General features: G+C 41.3%; 1 protein-coding gene across 1 annotated transcript in view; it reads left to right on the forward strand.

The window, feature by feature from the left end:
• ZMIZ1 (zinc finger MIZ-type containing 1) overlaps positions 1–23,837 on the forward strand; it is a 403,763-nt gene that overhangs the window by 374,796 nt on the left and 5,130 nt on the right. Inside the window, 12 exon segments of the mRNA XM_077821484.1 lie at positions 618–642; positions 645–691; positions 1,420–1,594; positions 3,198–3,339; positions 7,228–7,438; positions 8,666–8,771; positions 9,924–10,084; positions 11,136–11,203; positions 12,119–12,187; positions 12,862–13,109; positions 16,567–16,730; positions 22,833–23,081. Of these exon segments, the coding sequence (XP_077677610.1) occupies positions 618–642; positions 645–691; positions 1,420–1,594; positions 3,198–3,339; positions 7,228–7,438; positions 8,666–8,771; positions 9,924–10,084; positions 11,136–11,203; positions 12,119–12,187; positions 12,862–13,109; positions 16,567–16,730; positions 22,833–23,081 (1,665 nt within the window).

Consider the following 23,837-nt stretch of genomic DNA (forward strand, 5'->3'; position numbering starts at 1 on the left):
ATCATAATTTGGGGGCACTTTAGCTAAATGTGGGCCAGAAGTAAAAGTGAATGCCAAACTGAGCCCGCCTTTAGTTGTGGCAAAGCAAAATGAGGGCACACACTGCACGGTTCTTGGATTAATTGAGAAAATTTCAGTAAAGCTGGTAGATCAGATCTGCTTTAAGATTAGAATAGTCAAGTCATTTCTGGTGTTGGATTCTGAGCCAGAAGAATCTTAGGGCCAATGGGGTTATTTTGTCATTATTTGCATGGAAGGTGGGTACTGTTTGAGATGACAGCACTATTGGAAAAGAATAAGGAATCATTTCCCACAGAACATCTGTATACAGTCAGGTCACTTATTGCCTGATGTGAGATGTCTAGAAACATTGCTTTTTCTAAAGCAATTTTTATTATACTGTGGCAGCTTCTGTTCCACATTGTCAAGATGAATGCATCAAGGGGCTAGATGCTCAGCTGGTGTAAATCAGTGTAGCTCCATTGCAGTGACTGAAGCTACAACGATTTATGCCAGCTGAAGATCAGTCACGAGTGTTTTAAAGGTGAAGGATTTTATATATATTTTTATCCTGTTTATTTTTGTTGGGGTTTTTAAAATTTTGTTTTGTTTTATAGCCAAAGCAGTTTAAGGAACAAAATAGCCTTTCCTGGGAGTGATCCAGGGCTATGTACAAGGGAATCTTAGTTTGGTCTGAGAAGAAAATAATAACAAAATTTGAAAGGGGAACCAACCCTTGGTCTATCGAACTGTGTTGCAAGTTTTTCATGGAAATGTAGATTGATGTGGTGACAGGGTGAATAGACAAGATGAGCTCATGGAGAAAGGCAGTTCTCCCAGCTAAGGGGCAAGGCTCTGAGTTGTAATATAGATGACCTGGTCTTTGGAGTTTGAAGACTGTGGAGACTAGAGACTTGATGAATTGAGAACTGTGAGGAACTTTGGTCTCAGCGGAGACAGGAATGGGTATAGTCTGTAGTGCCTTTCAACCTGTGATTGCTCAGTGACCAAAGATAAAATGTTCTCAGCCAAAGATGAGGTGCTATATTATTTACTGCTACATCAAGAGGAGAGGAGAAGAGTAAGAAAATTAGGGCAAAAGTAGGAGAGATCAAAGGTGGAAAACCGGATAAAGAGGCAGGAAAGAATGAAAAAGTGTAGCATCTGCAGTTTTTGAGGCTTGCACTCCTTGCCTCAAATCTAAACTACTGTATGTTTTAAAAATGAGAAGTAAATGCAAAGAAAAAAATAATTAAGGTTTTCAGTTTTAGCTCTCCTACTCATTTCGTTTTAAATAGCGCCAGGCCCAAGCCACAATACCAATATATAGATTCAGTGTTTAATAGCAATACATATGATTAGGGCTTCTTTTTTTTTTTTTCAAAATTCAATAACAGCTTGGTATTATTTATTTTCTAGCCATCAAGGCCTGTACCTGTGGCAAATTACCCTCACTCACCGGTTCCAGGAAACCCCACACCACCCATGACTCCAGGGAGCAGTATTCCACCATACCTGTCACCTAACCAGGATGTCAAACCACCATTCCCACCTGACATTAAGCCAAATATCAATGCTTTACCGCCACCGCCAAGTGAGTAGCAAATGGAGCGGTCCCTCAGCCTTTTACTGTCTCTCCTTCCTTTGCCATGCATATCACGCAACCCAGAAGTGATGCTTTAAAAATAGCATCTTGACGGCTATTTTTTGACATGGAGAGAAATTTTGATAGCCAGTTGATATATGGCGTCGACCAACCACATTATGCAAGCTACTCAGAGAGGAAGGAAACAGGAAAGAAGAATATTTGTTTCCAAACAAAATATTGGAAAATTGCAAATGGAAAACTCTCTCCAAAGTTAAACTTTTAAGGATTTTGCCCCTTAAATATTCCTGTAGTTGATTTCTCAGAATGAAACTCTTAATTTTCAACTGTTTCATGTTGTTGGGTTTGTTTATTGCATAGAAACTCCATCAATAGTAATGTGGTGTGTTTTGGTCAAGGGCAAAGCTATTGAATACTACTGAAGAATAGCTTAAAGGGTGAATATTTATAATGGTACTCCTATTATGTCCATGCAGACCTCTTAAAAATATTCAGCAGTGTGCCATAAAATAATGTATACTCCTTTCAAAGCCACTCAACCTCACAGCTATGTTTGGCTGAGAGCGAGTCAGGAATAACACCATCTCAGTGGCTGTGTACTCATACAATTTGTCTAGGGTCTAAAAGTGACTAAAGAATAATCAAAAGTTAGGCACTGGAAGAAGGAGTATGTTCTCTATAGAAAGACCTCTGTTGTGTTAGCTCTTTTCAACCAGCATTTTAGGGTTCATGGAGATCTGAAAGATTAAGGTTATTGGTACTGTTTTAGCTTCAGCAGCTTCAGAGGGAGGAGAGTATTTTAAGTAAGAGTTGAACAGCAGCTTCTGTTTCTGATGAGTGAAGAAGAAACACAATCTTAAATCCAGTGATTACAATGGACAGCGGTAACCTTTTCATACTCCAGGTCTTCCTGCTTCAGAATCACTTCAAACAAACCTGTTTTTTCAGCCAGAACATATCTGCTGAAAATGGTTGGCCATCATAAATTGTGCATAACAAGCAGCAAAGCTCTTCATGATGGGAGACTGAATGGCTTGTGGAACTGGTAATAGAATACCTGAGCCTTCCATCTGCAGATCACCATTAGAATCGAGAGTCATTACCATCTACTGGCACACTTGAAATGAGTTGGATAATCTCAATTCCAGTTTCTAGGGGGAAAATAGCCACATCACAGAAAAACAAATAGCAATGCACAACCACAACTGGCACTAATTGGCAGTCTCAACAGAGTGATTGAATGGGTATGGTGACTGAACTAATCTCTCACAATGAAAAATGGTCCCCCCCACATCAGGTGTAAGGCACGTCTGTGGTGAGAGGCACTTTTGCTGCTCCTTTCATAAACCTTATCTATGGATATAAATAGAAGACATCAGTCTCCAGAGCTGTCAGTCTGTGCCCTATCACCTGCACGAAATCCACTTATACAGTTATTTGTCATTTTCTTTTCTATATGTGACTTTACTAGGTTAACCCCAGCAATAGATCACTGTATCATTTGTCATTATTCTGTGTAAATATACACATTGTTATTGCACTGCAGATGCTAAAGGGAAAGTTCACACTTTCTCTCCCTCTTCGATCCCAGCCAACCACAATGATGAGCTGCGTCTGACGTTCCCTGTGAGAGATGGGGTGGTGTTGGAGCCCTTTCGGCTGGAGCACAACCTGGCAGTCAGTAACCATGTCTTTCACCTACGGCCAACCGTCCATCAGACACTGATGTGGAGGTAGGTTTGAGCAGTGTTCTGAGGCAATCTTGCGTGACTGAAAGCAAAATGGTGGGTCAGATGAGCTTTGTTTGGGTCAGTCATGGATTTTGACATTAGGAAATATGGTCTGGATAGGAAAAAACATCCCTTTAGCTCACATATATGTGAATAACCCTCAACTTCCAGAGAGTAAAGTGCAATAATATACTTCTTGATTCAGCTCCCAAGCCGTTTGCTGGCGCCAAGTTGTATGCCATCCTTCCAAGCAAACCTGATGGAATCAATGTGAATGGGGCAAGGGGCAATGTCTGGAAAATAATTATTTAAATGTATCTTTTGACTTGCTTCTACTCATTCCAGTAAAAGTGCTAGGAGCATGCGTAGCTGAGACCAGCATGCAAGGATCATTCATGGAATATTTCTGACCTAGGCATACTCCTTGCATCATCTGGAGATGATCTTTTGGTCCTGTGTTGGTAGTTGGCCTGGACAATCTGTGATAAGCTTTCTCGCAATACCTTGGCAAGGTTGCTTCTATTTTCAGCTGGAACACAGAGGTGTAAAGGTATCTGAAAATAATAATAGTAAGCAAATTAAGGACCTGATTCAGAGAGATGGTAAATTCAGTGACAGTTATAGGTGCTAAGCCCCTCTCAGGATAAGGCCCAAATTTCAGAGAGAAGGTGGATTTTAGAGAGCTGTTCTAACTTACCCAGAACAGAAATGAGCCAAGCGGCTGAAGTGCAGCTTTCCCCACGCAACAAAGCTCTTTCACCTACAGTAAATATTACTTTTCATCAGAGCGAGAGAGAATAGTCCCTCTGGATTATATTCTGCAGCTCTGTAACTCAAACTTGCATAAAATGATTCCAGATTCTGTACCGGTTTTGATGTATGGACAAGGAATGAAATGGCATGAAATTAAATCAAAACCAAAGCCTTGATTTGTTTACGTTTCCAAATACTGTAGGGTGGACTTATTTTGAATCTGTGCTTGTGTGCCTTGAAGAATTTAGTTTCTCATTATCTTGTCTTATTGTATGGAGCTTTTCTTTGTTACACATGAAATAGCTGAGCAAATGAAACCTCTTCTTGGCAACACACTTTCCAGTGTGCCCAGAATTCCCCTTCTTCCCGTTTCTCTAAGTCATCCTTCAAGCCTGGGCTAGGTGGATTATTGGATTAATAATGTTATGACCTCAACATTTTCCGTAGTGGGACCTTCCTTCCAACAAGCTGTGATCACCCACCAATTTTGTAATGTGGGAAGGGTGGGTGGTTGTAACCTCCTGGGCATCACAGCTCCTGGTTGAGATTTGACCTAGGATACAGATACTTATTTGCCTGCATGGTGTTGGTAGTCTCAAGCCTAGGAATTAGAAATGTGAGAGATTTCAAATAGGCGACATCCAATAATTAATGCCTAACTTTGAGGTCAGTTATTGCTTACTTGCATTTCATTATCCTGGAGTACTCACAGCAAGAGGGAGTTTTGGCAGTTATTTGCTGGTTCTTATTAATAAGTAATCACCGTAGGGGATTGTGCAAGCTAGTTCTGTTGATTTATAGAGCTGCACTGAGGCATAAAGCTGTTTCTTAATACCTGATCTTTTTTCTTTAAAAAAAAAAACTTCTTTAGCACACTGACTTGGACTTGTATTTAAATTCATTTTAATGAAGACTTATTGGTAATTTGTGCTCAGGTTTGCCACCTTGAAAAACTTGTTAGTGATGGGAGGGCAGGGGCAGCCTGAACACTCAGAAAACTGAGTCTTGTGTCTGTCATCCTTATCTTGCTCATTTTTCTCTCCTTGATCACATAGTTACACCCACATAGAAAATGCCCATACTGTTTTTCTTGCCCTGTCAGCTGTGTGTGGCGCATCAGTTGTTTTAGCATTTGTTGTACAACAGCTCAGCTAAAAGAGAATAGATATTAGATGGCATTAAGATATTTTGCACGTTGAAATTATAATGAAGTAATATGACGTTTACCTTGGATTGCATGGATTCCAATACACGTATTAGTCACGTGAATTCTAGACCAAACCTTTAGATTATTTTTATGCTAGTTAAAATATTGAGTAAAACATCCCTCTCATAATCACACAGCTGATGGCGACACAAATATTCTTCTCCCTACTGGGAACTCCATGCTCTTACAAAGCAAAAGAATGGAGACAAAATCAACCAGGAGAATTTTGCCTTAACAGTGGATCAGTCTTTGCTCACCACAATTTATGTATTATCTATCATTGTGGGGCAGCATGGCTAGAACACGAGATTCTCCATATTTCCATTCCTCCTTATGTGACCTTGGACAAACTTTTTAAGAGGGGTCAGGGAGGCAGTTTTGTCCTTTACAGTGTCTGTGTAATGTATAAAGACTCTCTCTGTTTTTTTTAATCTACTTGTTTTTAGGTTAGAGATATCAGGTCCCTGCTTCTCGCTTTTTATTTTTTGTGCTAACTAGATTTCCATAGGCCCTGAATAGCGATGTCACTTGAGATCTTCACCTGAGTTGCTTTCCTTCCCCAAAAATAGAGGTTGTGATTCTGACCTAAATCTCCTGAATTTCTGAACATGACCACACCACCAGTACAGGACATAGAACATGACCTTTACAGAGGAAAAACTGAGTACAAATTATCTGAGCTTTCAGTAAAAGCAGTCTAAATATGAGGCTGCCCGTTGGTTTTTTTTTTTTTTTTTTTTAATTATCAGATGCTAAGAAACAACCTCAGCACAAGACCTCCATTCTTAGACTCTAACCAACTGGATCCTCTTCACACCTGCTGCATCTCGGATTATGGTCTCATATGACATCACTATTCATGTCCTTCAAAGGTCTTACAGGAGAGTCCAGCAAAGAGAAGGGAATGAGCACCTGATGTTTCTTATGTAAAAGATGGTCAGTGATGGACTTTGTGGCAGTCATTGTTCATAGTAAACAAACAGTGAAGGACAAAACCCCAAAATTTCAGTTTAACTTTCCAGTCCACCTTTAACCTCTCTGTACTTCAGTTTACCCATTTGTAAAATGAGATTAATACCAATGTGATGGGGTGTAAGTGCGCTACTATCTACTGAGGCCTGGTCTACACCTAAGATTTAGGTTGACCTAGATACATCACTCAGGGCTGTGAAAAATTTTGTGCTCTGTGCGACATGGTTAGGTCGACCTAACCCCCACAGTAGATGCAGCTAGGTTGATGGAAAATGAGAGAGATGGATTACAAAAACAACTTCCATCAATGTAGGACTTGTCCACGCTATGACACTATTGCAGAGCTCTAGCTGTGTCACTGTAGCTACTGTAGCCTAGCATACCCTCAGTTACTCAAGACTTAACGTCAGCTCAGCTTGGTATTATCTATCATTGTGGTAGATCAAGAGTGGTTGCTTTGGAGATAGAGTGGGACATATGTTTTTAGGTTCTGCTACTGAGGTGATACCCAGGCTGGGTGAGTTCTGCTTACTCTCTGAATGTGTGAACGTGCTTTATTTTCTTGTTATAAACACTAATGCTTGAGGAAAGACCTACCTGACTGCAACTTTTTCCTTTCTGCTGAGTCATTCCACTGACTTACAACCCACCTTTGTAAAGCACTTTGAGATCTTCACATGAAAAGTCATGTATAAGTGTAAAGTATTACTATTATTATTATTCTCTCAAATTTCAGATGTGTAAGCCATCCTGTCTTGTTTCTGTTAGTGGCTTTTATGGGGAGAACATGTGTTACGCATTTATTATTTGTGAGGCATTTCCAGAAAAAAAAAATCAGACTCAAGCAAAGCAGAATAAAAGTGAAGGGGGTGGGATGGCGTAGAATTTCTAGCATCCAAAAAAGATTCCTTTAGTCATATGAAAACCGAGTTTAAGCCAGGTTTTGCCTTGCGCTACAGGTCTGACTTGGAGCTGCAGTTCAAGTGCTACCACCACGAAGACAGACAAATGAACACAAACTGGCCAGCATCGGTCCAGGTCAGCGTTAATGCAACCCCTCTTACCATTGAACGTGGCGACAACAAGACATCTCACAAACCTCTGCACCTAAAGCACGTCTGTCAGCCGGGAAGAAACACAATTCAAATTACAGTCACAGCATGTTGTTGCGTAAGTACATGGGACTTGCTGCTGCCACTGACTCTACAGGTTTGGAAATGTTCACGTAGGCCAGCAGTTCTTACCTCTCTCACTTTTACTTTTTTTTAAATTTTCATTGTTGGGGGCAGGGAGGTGTCACTGATTGTAACGCTGGTGACAGGACAGGGCGAGAGTGATAGTGCTAAAGACCAGATCATATTGTGACCATGTCATATTTTGCTGTAGAACTAGGGCAGCATGGGCAGAGCAGCTACTTTGCCAATGTGTCTAGAAGGACCCACTTCTGAAGGAGAGAGTGCATCAGATCTCTGTGCCCGTTCGGTACTTGCCTATCTAACAATTCTGATAGCAAGGCGAGTAATGTGATGGTGGATGGTTTCCTTGTCCACTGGGAATTGGACTGAGGCCAAAAACTTACTTCACACAGAGCATCAAATTACCATTTGTTTGCCACCGTGACTATGAACTGGGTTTAAACCAGTGAGATAAAGGTGAAAGGCTCCTATCCCATTACTCAATCCACTGAGCCATGCAACTTGCCTCCCACTGATAGCTCTCAATTACAATTAGCATAGATTGTACTTTTAATGGAGAGGGCCTGCACGCTTCGTAGTCAGGGCTTTATGCCATTTAATTGCCCTTGGCAAGGGCAGAGAGTCTGGGGACAGCTTTCCCAGAGTCAGAGTCTGAGACAATTTGAAGAGAGACCTCAAGCTTATGCCCATTGTTTTACTTCAGACGACTTCTTCCTTGCACAATCTCACATTCCTTGTCTTCTGCCCCACAGTGTAGGGGTGGACCACTTATCCAATGGCTAGGAGGAGAGGTCATCTCAGCAACCCTCCTTGCTATTCTGAGTGCAGGGCAAGTGGACAATAGGGCAGGGGTAGAAAATCCAGAGGTCACTGTGACAAACCCCATAAATAACAGATTATCACAACACATCTTGGACTTTAAAGGGGAAAATGGTGCCGCGAATGCTACTTTTTCTTAACAGCAGTGTGGCCAGGTGATAGGTGTTACGCAATCCTAGACTGCAACTTCAGAATACTCTTAAAGGGAGCGTGTTAACTCAGATGAGCAAAACCAGCTCTAGCATGTATTTGCAGGGTTTCCATTGGAGTCAGTGCAGAGCTGCACACCTGCCATCCAAGGGCAGAACTCTGCGCCACCCAGTGGTCTATAACAACGTAACGTGCTTGGTTCTGTTAATAACTCAGTGATTTTTTTTTGCAGTCACACTTGTTCGTGTTGCAGTTAGTGCACCGGCCATCAGTTCGTTCTGTGCTTCAAGGCTTGCTAAAGAAACGTCTTCTCCCCGCGGAACATTGTATCACTAAGAGTGAGTTTTGTATGTGTATGAGAGAGAGAGAGCGAGAGAGAGAGAGAGAATGTATTAGAGACGAGGTGGATGAGGGATTATCTTTTATTGGATCAGCTTCTATTGGTGAGAGAGACAAGCTTTGAATCTACACAGAGCTCTTCTTCAGCTAAAAAAAATGTAACCCCCTCCTGTCCACCATGCCAGCGTGGAGTTGTTCAAGGCAGGATAAGTCTGCCTTGTGGCTTTTTACACAGCTTTGGGGGTCTGGGCCTGAGGTTCCTCAGTGTACTCTGCTTTGTGTGCCAGTGTGTATTCAACTCAGACCAGACCCACTCAGACAAACCACCAGGAACAAAGTTGTATTCTGTAAGAAAACATAGAACAGGATTACAGTCCAGCAGCTTCCTCTCTCCCTGCCTCATGCTCCCAGCTTCAGGAGAGCTCTGTGTAAGCTCGAAAGCTTGTCTCTCTCACCAACAGTAGTTGGTTCAATAAAGGATATTACCTCACCCACCTTGTCTTTATAATATCCCGGGACCTACCTGGCTACAACACTGCAAACAATGACTGTATTAACTGTATTAATTGTATTAACCAAGACTATCCAGAGTGCCTTATACTCAGTTATAATATTTTATTCCTACACCATTTTTACTCACCTATTGAAACTTTTAATAACACGGGCCTGGGCTTGCCAGAGCATCATGCTGTTTGGCTACCTCCCTGGCATACTCTGATTCTAGATTGGGAAATGGGGCAGAGCAACCAATGATGTTCGCTTTACACAACCGAAGAACTCTGTCAGGCTGGGGGAATCCCTAGCCATGTCAGCTTTTTATCACTCAGAGATCCTCCCAAGCTGGGGGAATCCCTAGCTGTCCATTTAGGTCTGCTTTCCGTCCCCTTTGCAGCACAAATTGGACAAACTGGGGCTGAGCGCCCAGCCCTGTAACTTTTCAGTATGTGATGGTTTCTCTAAATTTGATTTTTATCATACTTATGCTCATATTCACTTGTGCACACAATACCTGACTTAAGTATATAGGATTCTATGCAGTTTATCAGGGCAGGGGAAGGCACTATTTGCACAGCTAGACTTCAAGCAGCTACATTAGAAACCATAGTGCATGTGTGGTTTCTTTCGCATACATATACCATCTTCCTAAACAGTCAAGAGGAACTTCAGCAGCGTGGCAGCCTCCTCTGGCAATGCAACACTAAATGGTGAGGATGGAGTGGAGCAGACAGCTATTAAAGTGTCTCTGAAATGTCCAATCACATTCCGGCGAATCCAGCTCCCAGCGAGAGGCCATGATTGCAAGCATGTACAAGTGAGTGCATTTCAGTGTCCTGACATTTTTCCCTGTGCTGTGCATCACAATGTCTTTTGAGTGGTTTTGTGAATTTGTCTGTTTTTCATATAGATTTTGTGGTTCAAGATTATATTTTAAATTTGTTTAATTTCAACCAAAGGGCGTGACTGTTTTTTAAATAAATGCTAAGTTGTTCAATTGATGATGAAAGCTTTAATTCCTCTTATCCTATTGCAAAATCACATGGAGTGAGATGAATGAAATAAGAAATGTCACATAACATTTCACTTGTAATCGTGAATAATACCATCATTGGCCAGATCCTGAGGTTGCTACTGAGACTCCAGTCCTGAAACACTTACACATGTCAGTAATCCCATTGAACTCAGTGGAACTACTCATGTTTGTGTTTGGAGGAACAGCGCCTGAGTCCTTACGCAGGCAAACAGGCAAGCTGCTACTGACTTCATTGACAGAGTAAAAACTAAGTAAGGACATCAATTAAAAAAGTAAGGCCTTCCAGATTTGGCCCAAAATGCTCTGTGTCCAGTCTCTGGTGGCTTGGCTCACCTTTATTCCCAGGCATTTGAAAATGGGGTGAGGAATTATTGGAGGGATCAGCTGGGGACTGAGTTTTTAAGTTACCCAGTTTTATTGGTTGTGGGTCCTCTTGAATTGTACTGCTGCACTCAAGGAATTATTTGTTAAGTATTTTTAAGCCATAGAAAATATGGTCAGCACTTGGCTTTAGCATTTTGTAAATGTAAATAAATAAACATAATGCATCTGCTTGTTTTGAACAATTCCTCTTATCAATCACTATCCAAGAAAATGATCCCCCTTCTTTGTCTTCATTTTTTTACCAAGGGGAGAAATGTTAGAAAGTCTTATGTGCCTTTATGCAGCAGGGGAAAGGATATTTCCCGTAAGCCACCTTCTTGCTTCTGTAGATTTATGTCTCAGTGCTTGCAGTCTTGTTTCTCCACTGTCTGCAGTTTTATTTTTGCTCAGTTGGCTCAGTTAATATGGTCTCTTTGTGTGTGTGTGTGTGTGTGTGTCTGACTTGCAGTGCTTTGATCTGGAATCTTACTTGCAACTGAACTGTGAACGAGGAACTTGGAGGTGTCCTGTATGCAAGTAAGTGAAATGTTATGTCAAATGCGAGTTTCATAGAATTTGTCCTGAGTTATCTTCCAAAACAAACAATAAGAGGCGATAGGATAGATATGTTTAAAATTGTTGAAAAGAATGGAGAAGGCCACTAAAAATGTTTGGTTTATCTTGTTCCATGTTATACAAATATGGGGACACTCCATGATATTTAAAAGGCAACAAAATTAAAATGAATGAAAGAAAATACTTTCCCCTGCAATTCATAACCTGTGGATCACTGATTCAGGATATTAATGAGGCAAGGAGTTGTGCAGGATTCAGAAGAGGTTTGAACCTTTATATTGATAAGATGGGTACCTACCAGGTTATTTCAGCTAGGATAATAGTTCCTAAGGCTGTCATTCCTTATGCACCACAGCATGAACTCCAAGTAAATTAAGGAAGAAACTCTCTACCAAGCAGTGGTGGCATTGGACAATTGAATTGTGGGTTCATTGCCTTCCTCTGGATCATCAAGCGTAAGCCACAATCAGAGACAAGATATCAGAGAAGAAGATCTTCTGGTCTGTTCTGAGATTGCATTTCTGTTCTTCTATGTTGTAATTCACAAATGACTGAACTTCAGATGAATAGATATTAAAGTGCTCCCATTCAGTACCCCCACTGGGGAAATATAGGCAAGGTCACGTTTTAGAGGTGGGAATCAATCTACTGTAGAGTGGGGGAGGAAATCTACACTGAGCTTGAAACAGTAATGCACTGCTCCTTGTAATATTTTAACCTGGGGATGGGCTAGTCACAAAACCCAAGATCCTGAAGAAAGTGTGTGGCACATCCAGGAACTGAACAGGTCCCAGTCTGGTGATTTACCCCCTAAACCATCCTTCCGCTCTATATACATACATGCAGCTATTACAATTTAGGGTTCTTCCTTTCTAGTAAAACTGCTCTACTGGAGGGCTTGGAAGTCGACCAGTATATGTGGGGTATTCTGAATGCTATACAAAAGTAAGTGAACGCTTTTTATTTCCAGTTTTGGTTTTGACCAGCTGCTTCAGTTCTCTGCTTGGGTTAAAAAGACTTTCCCCAGTTGTATGTAATGATTAGGGCTGTTTAAAAGTATTAGATCTGAAAGTTGCAAGGGGGAGACTGAATAGCTTGGGTTACTGAGTATGAAGCTTGTCACCTGTTCAATTCCAGGGCAGGTTAGCAGTAAATGAAATTCATTATAAATCTGATGGTTCTTTGGTAGCTTAGGAGAAGTGACTTGGTCTCAGTCTGGTTGTTAATGGACCTGGTTCCTCATTGGCACTCTTGATGGCAGACTCATCAGAGAGGCAAAAGGTGGAATGGGGAATGAACTATTTTCTCGCTCTTAGAAGTGATCCATCTAACTTGGGTTGGTGCCACTTTAAGCAGGACCGTACAGAGATGTTTGCAATGCTGCAGTCCTACTGTACCCACTTGTGGACAAAGGGAGGAGTTCATTTTTCAAGGGCTCTGAAACTATCACCTTTTAAGAGTGCTGCCTACACGCTCTTTGCAAAGGAAACACTTTGAGGTTGTATTGTGTTTGGGGCAAATGGAATTCACAAGTTACAATGCAGCTTTTCGTGGGAAGTTCAAGAGAACTGATAGCAAAGCAAGAGCCAGTGATATTGTAAGTTGTTTCTGTCTTACAGCTCTGAGTTTGAAGAAGTTACAATCGACCCAACATGCAGTTGGAGGCCAGTCCCTATAAAGTCAGATATTCACATCAAAGATGATCCAGATGGCATTCCTTCCAAGAGATTTAAAACCATGAGTCCCAGCCAGATGATCATGCCAAATGTGATGGAGATGATTGCAGCTTTGGGTCCTGGCCCGTCACCTTACCCATCCCTTCCACCTCCACCAGGGGGCAATAACTCCACTGAGTATGGTAACCAAGGTTGGTTTTATTGTTTCAAGAGTATAGAAGACATATCCCAAAAATGGTTGAGTGATTCAGTCAGTTTTTGTGATCCACGTGCGTAGCAGTGTAATCTATGAATGCCCTTGCATGGAAGATTGTTTGAGCAAGTAAGAAAATATACAGCTACTGATAAGAAACACTAAAGCAGCCCTTTCACTTTAGAATGTATTTAGGCAAAAATCTTTAATGAAGTAAATCAATTATTCTCACCCATTTTATGATAAAGCACCTCTATCCCCCCCTACAATGGATGGGCAGCGGCTGCTCCCATGTCTGCTTGTGTCATGCCCCAACACAGTTCCCTTCATCTTGCTTTCTGTCCATTTCCTCCATCCCTCCCTTTGGTGACTTCCTTTCCCTGTTCCCGCTCTACAGAAGGCCACATACTGCTGAGGGTGATAACCATGGAGAAGCTTGGGCCAGTGGGCTGCCGTCTGAGCCTGCAGTCCTGTACATGTAAGCTTCTCCATTGGCCAGCTTCATTAAGGGCCACTGTGGGTGTAGGGACAGAAGGTGGGCAACTTTTAAAGAACCATACACCACTTTGCTGAGAAGCACAGGAGTGTTTTTGCATTAGGAAGTCAGATTTAGAGTCATGCAAATTTCTCCGCCACCACATGCCCCAAGGTTGGGAAACACTGGACTAAATGCAGGCAGTGGAGGTATCTGTTCAAGGACCTGGTATATTGGGAATGACTAGATTATAGGGGCAGGTAGTAGCTCAAATTCTCATGATATTGTTGTAAACTAGAGACAATTATCTTTGCAGTGGTATGATATGACTCTCAGTACAACTCTCAATAGTTTCAGAAAATGTCATTACAAGACAAGAGTTGTGCTTCTTTCAGGCATTTTGGAGAGAATATATATATAATTTGCTCCAATGATTGTGAGACCAACAACAGATTATCCAGCTTTTTGAATTATCAAGTAGGTGAACAAACACTATTACAATATAATGGGTACTCCATCACAAAGTGTGTTTCACTCAGTCAATAGGGAGGAAGCGTAGTTAGAGCATGAGACCAGGAGTCACTTAATTTGGGTTTTGCTCCTTGCTCTTCCCACTGACTGTGACACCTGGGGCAAATTACCTCTTTTCCTCTCATTACAATAGCCGTGCAGTGAGGCTGAGTGCTTAAAAGCATTTAATGTCCTCTGATGAAAGGCACTGTAGAAGGACAAAGTCGTAGCAATAGTACTTCTTTGATGTTCGTAGCTTAGTTGTAGTTATTTATTGCAATATTTTCCAGTATAGCAGTAAACACACTGCAGTATGAGACCTCACTCCAGCTCCCTGCTACTAAATCTTTCCTGAGAAGTGGGGTGAGACCAGCTGTGTACTGTGAGACTTATCCGGTTTGCAGATTAGCAAAGTGAGAATTAGCAAGGCTCTACAGCATTTACATGATAGATCAAAGTCCCAGCTTCTTTGAGAAATACTCTTACATGGCTAATGACTTCTATTCCTCTGAGATTAAACTTCTGCTTAAAATGAGCTGTGCTGAAAAGCAAATGATGCAGATACTTCAGTTTGTCAAACTACCTGCTTGACTTGAACATTTAAAGCTGCTCTACTTCAGCTGACAAACTGCAAACAAGCTCCAAAGCCGTTGTATTATTTCAGAGCTCAATATGATCCCATTCAGTGGCTTATATGATAGCTTGGTAGTTTTAGTTCAGTTTCGACTGTTCATATCAAGTAAACCACCAGAGTTGGCAGCCCAGTTGGAAGTCTTAACAGAGACACCCAGGATAGAAAAGGATATGGAGGGTGAACTTATCTGTACACCTATAGAGGATCAGTTCAGAAGAGAGTTGGAGCACAGTGGCTGGAATGGAATGGAGCAAAACACACTGGTCCTGACCATACAGTACTTTATCTGCAGACAAAAATCAGAGTAGCAGCCGTGTTAGTCTGTATCCGCAAAAAGAACAGGAGTACTTGTGACACCTTAGAGACTAACAAATTTATTAGAGCATAAGCTTTCGTGGGCTACAGCCCACTTTATCGGATGCATAGAATGGAACATATAGTAAGAAGATATATATATAGACACAGAGAGAAGGTGGAAGTTGCCATACAAACTGTAAGAGGCTAATTAATTAAGATGAGCTATTATCAGCCTGAGAAAAAAACTTTTGTAGTGATAATACCCTCACACCTTCTTGTCAACTGTCTAAGGGGGCCATCTTGATTATCACGACAAAAGTTTTTTTCTCTGGCTGATAATAGCGTATCTTAATTAATTAGACTCTTACAATTTGTATGGCAACTTCCACCTTCTCTGTATGTGTGTGTGTGTGTGTGTGTATATATATATATCTTCTTACTATATGTTCCATTCTATGCATCCAATGAAGTGGGCTGTAGCCCACAAAAGCTGATGCTCTAATAAATTTGTTAGTCTTTAAGGTGCCACAAGTCCTCCTGTTCTTTTTGCAGACAAATAGAGGATTTTATTCTCTAGATATGGCAATTCCCCATCCCGCACCAGCTCTAACTTCATTTAAAACTAGGTGAGTGAGGACTAAAACCGAAACATTTATTTTGAAAACCCCTGGAACTTCTGTGCTTCAAGGAACTCAGACTCAAACCAACCTCAATTTAGTTTTGGAAATACATTAATCTTCCATTCAGAATGTGCACTTTGTGTTTTAAAATGTTGGCCACAGTCAGATTGTAACACTGCAAATTAAAAGAATGAATGCCTAAAAAGGTAGATCATTAATGTTCAGTTTTCCAAATGACTGAGTGAATTTTATTAAGTTTTGTGAAAACAAGGAATATGATAGCACAGGCTTGAGCCAAAGCATTGAGGCCTCTTCTGTATTAATCTTAAAGGAAGCTATATGTTTATTCCAAAGAGGGGGCAGTAAAATAGATGCCAACTGTGAGCACAGTAACTTCCTTATGCAGTTCTGCCAATAAGACGCCAGATGAACTGCAACAAGCGTGTAATCCTAGTTAGACAATAATCTTTAGGAACAAAGACCACCACATACTTTTGGACTTGGACATCAGTCAAATTTGAACCCATGTCCCCAGAAGTGGAATGTCCTCCAGGATTTTATGTCTTCACTATTGTGTATTGTTTTTCTCCTTTCTTAAATGAATGTGCTAAGTTGAAGTGGTTGCCATTTAAAATACCAGCATTTGCCAAGTTACTACATGAATGTATCTGAACTGCTCCAGTTTCCCCTTATTCATAGAATAGGAACTATGTGCTATCAATCGGTGAATGGTTACCTTTCTGTGGAAGACGACATATAAGAGACTGGTTTGGTATTTGTTTCTCTTCCTCTACTTTGCTCTAGTACACAGAACAAAATTCCACAGTAAGAGTCCAAATCACTGCATTGCACTGTTGAGGGAGCAGTGTGAGAAAGCTAAGAGTCTCTTTCATGGTAACTCTTTTTTGGCTTTTTTTAGGCAACAATTACCAAGGTCATGGCAATTTTGATTTCCCTCATGGGAATCCTGGTGGAACTTCTATGAATGACTTCATGCATGGGCCACAGCTGTCTCACCCTCCAGACATGCCCAGCAGCATGGCAGCTCTTGACAAACCCCTCAGTCACCCCATGCAAGAATCAGTAAGTAACCTTACACCAGATCTTTCCGATTTTTCCTTATGCAGGTTGCAGGTCTTGCAGCACTAGAGGAGTCTGTATCGGACTGTGAGCTGTTCTTAGCTCTTAGTGGATTCCCCCTTGTCAATTCTTAAAAAAGATATGTCCTGGTAACAGAGTCAGAAGTGCCACTTTTAGTGTCTGGTTTGGGGCCTGTGAAGCAGCAGTTCTGAGCTTTTTGAGCTGTCAGTTAAGCTTGTCTAGCTGAAAGAGACAGCCTGGTCCAGTATGTTAGTCGTAGTGGTTTGCACTGGCACATGGAAAATATAGATTTCATTCCTAGTGTTTCATTCCCTAGGCAGCAGGGTCTGTAAATACTCATCCTCAGCAGAGAGCCTGTTAAAGCATGGCACTGGTGCTATCTTGTCTGCCTTTGTCCTTTGGAACAGAATTTTGCATCACAGCATTATAACACTGTATCCTTCCCAAGGTTAACTGAGGGGGGAGGAGGGTAAACAGCCTGTAAACTGGTCTGGCAGGACGTAGGAGAGTACCTTGGATGAGGAGAGGTAGACCTGTGGATTTCAAGGATAGATGCCAACTATGCTCTGAAAGGACATCAGTTGTTGAGGAGAGAAAAAAACAGAGGATGCTCATATCTCAGATGGAGACACAAGACTGGCAGGTTAGGAACAGAGTTTGTTCATTTCAGAACACTGGATTGTGATTATTTCATGTACCGAACTTTATATCCAGAAAATACAGCACTTCAGCAACAGTAGCAGTACAAAACCTACCAGCAACACTTAGCTTTTAGGCTTGGCTAATCATCTGTTTTAAGCAGAGCAGTAAAATTTAATGTATATACACATATCCCCCTCTGTATTTGTGTAAGTAACAGTGTAGGGGCTGTATATCATCTGGCAATGTGTTACATGCAACGGAAGAACGCAAAACTTGACATGTCAGATGTGCTGCGTTTTTAGTGAGTGTTGTGAAGCACATTTACAGTGTGTAACATGGACATGTGGTGGCAGCAGCTTAGGTCAGGTCTCTTCTAGATGGCAGCAGGTTTTTCTGAAAGAAGATGGTGGGGAATTAGGAAGACAGTAAGAAAGGGAGCAGAGAAAAGGGAAGTTACAACAGGTCCAAGTGCCCCAACAGAAGGCTGGCAGCAGAGGAAAAGTCCAGAAACCATAGCAACTTCATGAATTGTAGGTTAAATAAGCAATAGTGCAAGGCATACGTACAAGCCTTGGGAAATCAGCTTGTTGAACCATCCAGACTATCTGTATCAGAGTCAACTGAAATAGCCCTAAAATGTACTATAGAGAGGATTTGCTACCAGCAAGTACTTTCCATGCAAAGCAACTATCCCTTTGTATAAAGGCTGCAAGGACTTCTGCTTTGCCTCCAGCTATGAAACACTTCAAACAAGAGTCCTAAGCCAGCCAGTTCTTCAGAGTTAAGCAATGTCACTGCTCCTCTAGTTGACCCAGTGACATTTCACATGACAAGTGGCGGAAGATTCAAAAGGCAAGTGGTTTGATATTAGAATGCAGAGCTTGAGGAGTTGTGTGGCCTTCAGTAAGCTAAGAGAAAATATGAAGGGCAAAATTCTCTCCAGTCTCTGGCCTTCACTTGGTGCAGGAGACTGAAGGGGCAATTATGGAGCTATTTACAGCTCCTTGATACTGTGGTCAGTTTGTGAGCTAGTTACTCATACTAGTTGGTAACGGATGGAACAGAGCTTTGCTTTGGTTCGCTTCCTCCTCACCGTGACATGCACCCTATGCTAGTGGAGGGGAGATGGCACTAAAGTAGGCTCCATCAGGTCTATATCAGCTGATAGTTCCTTCCTGCACATGAGGGGGATTCTCAGCTGACAAGTTATGGCCAGATTCCATCTCCCTTGTGCTGCTTGAATAGCACAAGGAAATGAGATTGGATTAGAGAATCTTTCCCTCAATCTTCAGCTATTTCCTGTAGAAGAGGTTACCGTATATACTCGTTCAAAAGCTGAATATTTTTGGTAAAAAAGTGATGCGTCAAAGAGCAGGGGTCGGCTTATAAACAAGTCTACACCAAAATTTGATGATTTTAAACTCTATGGAATCATTGAATTGAATATCTAATACATTGTCATTTTGTTTCCCTGGAGCGTCTGCAGGCATGGAACCCTTCAGCTCCCTTTGGCACGGTTCGCAGCTCCCGTGGGCTGGGAACGGCGAACCACACCCACTGGGATCTGAGGGGCTCCATGCCTGTGAACGCTCCAGGTAAACAAAATGTCCAGGCCCGCTAGCGGCTTACCGTAATGGGCCAGGAGCCAAAGTTTGCCAACTCCTGAAATATAGGGTCGGCTTATGAAAGGGTCATACAGTTTTTACCTAACCATCTTGGGGGGTCGGCTTATAAACGAATGGGCTAATGAATGAGTATATATGGTATGTTAGGATTCTAATTTAGCTATTTGAGTATTATAAAGTATCCATTTTTATCCCTTTGTCTTTCTTTCTCTTCCCTCCCTTAAAATGATAAATCTTGACTTGACTATAGCAAGCATTCAGGAAAGATTACTTTAAACCCACAGCGTTTCAGTCCCTGCATTTCATTGCACAGACTCATAAAGTGCATACCTGAACTGGACATAAATACATTAAAATAACTAAGTAACACACTGCATGATAAGAGATGTATTAACATAAAAAATGGTCATTGAGTAGTTTGTGTATGCTGTTTACCTTTAGCTCTATACAGATAGCTTGTTTATTATTCTGCTTCTCGCTGAATATAGAAATATAAAATTGCCATACCAATGGCCATCTAGGCCAGTGTCCTGTATCTAACTAACATTGACCAATGAATGCTGGATACTTCAGAGGAAGTTGCAAGTAATCCCTTAATGGACTGTATAGAGTAGCCTGCATAGAGGGGAAACTAGTGAAACTTGATCCTTCTTCACAGATCATGTAGATCACGCCAGGAAATGGAGATACAGTGTGGTGAGACATAGGTTCTTGTAACAGTGAATTCGATCATCAGAAATATCATTTGTCAACAAGGGTGTTCCACCTACGTAGCAAGAAGAGAAAATCAATCCTCAATCCAGCCTGAGGCTACAAGGGGAGAAATAAGCTCCTAGATTATAAAGAGTTTTGGTACTCTGTGGTGGGAAAGGCTCTTTACAAATGTAAGATAAGACTGCAACATAGTAAGCGCAATTCCTTCATATTTATGTGTTTTCATAACATTTCAGCGGTTGCAAATAAGTTTTAAGGAGAAGGTTATTTCAGACTAATTTCAAGCCTATTGCTCTGAAAAGCAGAGGAGGAGAAGAATTCCATATGAACATGGTACTCAGATTAATAACGTACGTTCAGTAGCACTGTGACTCTCTGTGGTGAGATCCAAAGATGGGCTGCTGAATTTACATCTTAGTCCTTTTCCCACCGTCAATTTTCTGTTGAGGTCAAAGGAATATTAGGTTTTGGCTGGCATTTTCAAAATAGCTATGCAGGTGTACTTCACATCAAGATTCCTAGAACTTAGTGTCAGTCTTATAAATGTGGTCAGTGCTGTTTTGTGACATTAAATTGGAGAAGGGGCTTGCATCCCTATTTGTGGTATAAACTGCTATTGTATAGATTGTGTACATCTCCATCTGAAGTTATAGGAGTACAAAAACCCAGAAAAGTTTGTGGTCTTAGAAGTCTTTGGTGTGCATGCCACGCTGTAAAACGAAAGCAGTTTTGTTAGCCTGTGCAGCCTGCTTTTTTATAATGTGGTTTAGTGTTTTTAAGATAAAAAGATAGGGACATGAAGAAATTAAAGATGTCTGAGTGATGTTTAGAAATGCTGCATCCTGCTTTTGCATCCTCATGGGCTTTTTTTCACTGGCAGATTTTATGGGGTTTTATGGTCTTGAGTACATTAAATAAGGTGAATTTAAAGCCCAAAATGTCTGTCTGAGACACAAGTTCACCTTATAATCAACACTCAAATGTAGAGTTAGACATTGGTCTGTAATGCAGCTTTTTTGGATTCCCTGTCCTTTGATGATGTTCTGAACAATCATTGTCCATCCAGCAAATAGTTCAGTCACCAAAATGTTTATCTGACTAGTCAGAAATATCATTTGTCAACAGTGGTGTTCACATATTGCCTAAAATATTTCTCTGCTTTGAAGTGTGTCTATCTGAGAACATAAGAATGGCTCTTGGTTTAAATAATTGGTTTTATAAATTTCTTGCAGTTATTCCAGCATGCTCATACTGTTGTGCCTGTTGGGTTTAAATGGCATAAATTAAACAGGTGTCCAAGATAATCATATTTTTTTAAAAAAGTTCCCATTTTATCAACACTACTTTGAATTATTAAAAATAAATATTTTTTTAAAAAATCTAGCTCATTTTCCCAGACATCTGGTGTACATTTATTCACTTTGTTAGATAGACAGTGACTGTCCAATTTTTCTTGCATTTCATAACGTCACTAGCTTTGACACTCATTTACAGTAGGGCCTGTACTGGTATCACTACATCAGTGAGGGGTATGAATTATTTTTCTTTTTTCTTTTTTTTTTTTTTTAACCGATCTAGTTATACCAGTAGAACCCTTACTGTGGACACAATTATACTAGCATAAAGGTGCTTTATACTAGTATAGAGCTTATTCCTCTTCCTGTATGGGAATAATTATATTGGCATAACAAAAGCCCACACTAGAGTGGGTTACACCACTTTAACTGTACCAGTATAAGTAAAGGAGTGCAATTTTGTGTTGACAAGGCCTGAGGCTTCTTTGCACTATTCTGGCAGTATAAAGAGACCTAAATTACAGTTACACCCACTTTCAGCACCATTTACATAGCAAGAATATTGTAAAGGAACCTCTGTGTAAATGACAGTCAGGCCCACTGGAAATTAAAATACAGAATTGTAGATAAATATTTGAATAAAAATGACTGGTTTTTGACTGTTGTAAAATATTTCAATTTACATAGGCTTTTATAATAAACCTCCCTTTTACTTTCCAAAATTAAAATGTTCCAGCTAAATAACCTGACAATTCCCTTTGAAGTGAAAGGGTCAATTCTGACAGAGTTTTGCTGGCTTTTGTTGGTTTGTGTTGGATTGTTTTCATGCTGTTGTTTGCATTTGCTCTTTTATTTCAGCTCTACTTTATGGCAATATGTAGCATTCCTCAAAAAATGTTCACATTTGCTTATCCATCTACCCAATTGACGTGAACACATTGGTTCCATGAACATTCATGCACTTTTTTTCTTATGGCACCAAGGTCAAATTCACAGGAACACTCCAACATTAAAGGTAGCATGGAAAGGAAGGGGGGAAAGTAGGGCTTGTGCCCTTTGATTGCTTCTTTATGATGTGAATAGAAGAACAGAAGACCATTCCCCAAAATCCCAATAACAGAATTTTGAAGATTTGTTTAATTTGGGGGGTTGGAATTTTTTTGCACATCGAAATGTCGGGACTGACAAGTCCTCACCTTCTCGGATTTTGAAAGAGGACTTCTTGGATGACTCAGAGGTGGACTGGGAACTTTCTCAGCCTTTAACTGAAGGACAGAGATCCCTGACAAAGAAAGGTTTTCTGTCAGGTGTTTTTAATTAAGTAATAACCAGAATGGAGTAGAGTGTTGTTAATATTGCCAACTTAACCAAAATAGTCTGAATAACGATCACTTGTCTTCTCAGTTAAGCAGGTTTCCCTTGACTACCTTCTTTGATGTCACCATCCTACTATTTCTCCAGACATCCATAGACCCTTCCAGGAAAAACATGGTCATCCATACCTGGATTATTAATGCAAAGAAATAAGCAGAACCTTCCTACCCTGCTCTTTTCTCACCTTTAAGGCTTTGTTTGCTTATCATGAAGAAGCAAATAAATAGCACAAATCCAGTGCCCTCCCCCCTTTGCGGAAAACCTTTAAAGAGACAAACATTTCCTCTGATATTGGGATATGGGATTCTCTTTTCTGATGGCTTTTTTTTTTGTTTGTTTTAACATTCAGTTGAGGAATTTCATTTTCTTCAAACACCTTGAGCACTGTACCTTGTGGCCTCACTTTCTTTTCCTGCTTTTTTCCTCCTTCGCAGATCCCTCATCCTGGCAGCACTGATCAATCCCATAGTTCCATGCAGCAAGGTTTGCACGTACCTCACCCCAGCAGCCAGTCAGGGCAGCCATTACATCACAGTGGTCCTCCTACCCAGCAGTCCCGGCAGCCGCCACAGGCCGCTTCTAGCAACCATCCACACAGTGACCTGACTTTTAACCCCTCCTCAGCCTTAGAAGGTCAGGCTGGTGGACAGGGAGCATCTGACATGCCGGAGCCCTCACTGGATGTAAGTTTGTGTCATACTATCATCTGCCTGCCTTGGAATGTGCTTTACATTTCTGAGAGATGGCGGGGGAGGGCAGGGAGAGGGAAGGGGAAACAGCTTGCACAGCACATCATCGTTTCATGCATTGTTACATGAACGTAATCACTGAAGCTGAGATGGCAGGCGCTCTTGGCTTGCTGAGAAAACCTTTCTGTTGTAAGCAGCTGCATGACACACAAGCCATATCTTTGTTCTAGTGAGGGTGTTTCCATGGGGCCAAGCTTTTCTCAAGACAATAGATCATTTAAGCATCTGATTTGTTTTTCTTCTTTGGACTGGTGAGCCTGCATATTAAGGGCTAGATCCTGAAGTTTCCACAGGCCCTGAGTAAGGGGCAGGGCACAGTTGCCCTGCCCCAGGTGCATGGACTGAATTGTACTGAGAAAGTCATAGTTCAGAGCCTGCTTCCCCCCTTGCTCCTAGGACATAGTAATCTGCGCCAGCCTGGCATCACTTATCATCCCTTTCATGCTAACTGGTGTCTGGGTGAAAGCTTTTCTCCACCCACACCCACCTGTGCAATAACAGCCCTGCAATGGCTGTTCTCCCTCACCATGCACTGACCAGCCCTGAGGGTAGCCACTGCAGGGGAGCAAGCTAAGAGAATGCCTTTTGTCCCTTTACTCCCCTGTTTGGTTGCTTAAGGCAGCTCATGACTGAATCCTGAGTTACTGCTGTATCCGTTTCAAAGCAAATCGTAATCCTCTCTTTCAAACA

The sequence above is a fragment of the Eretmochelys imbricata genome, chromosome 7, assembly GCF_965152235.1.
Source record: "Eretmochelys imbricata isolate rEreImb1 chromosome 7, rEreImb1.hap1, whole genome shotgun sequence".
NCBI lineage: Eukaryota > Metazoa > Chordata > Testudines > Cheloniidae > Eretmochelys > Eretmochelys imbricata.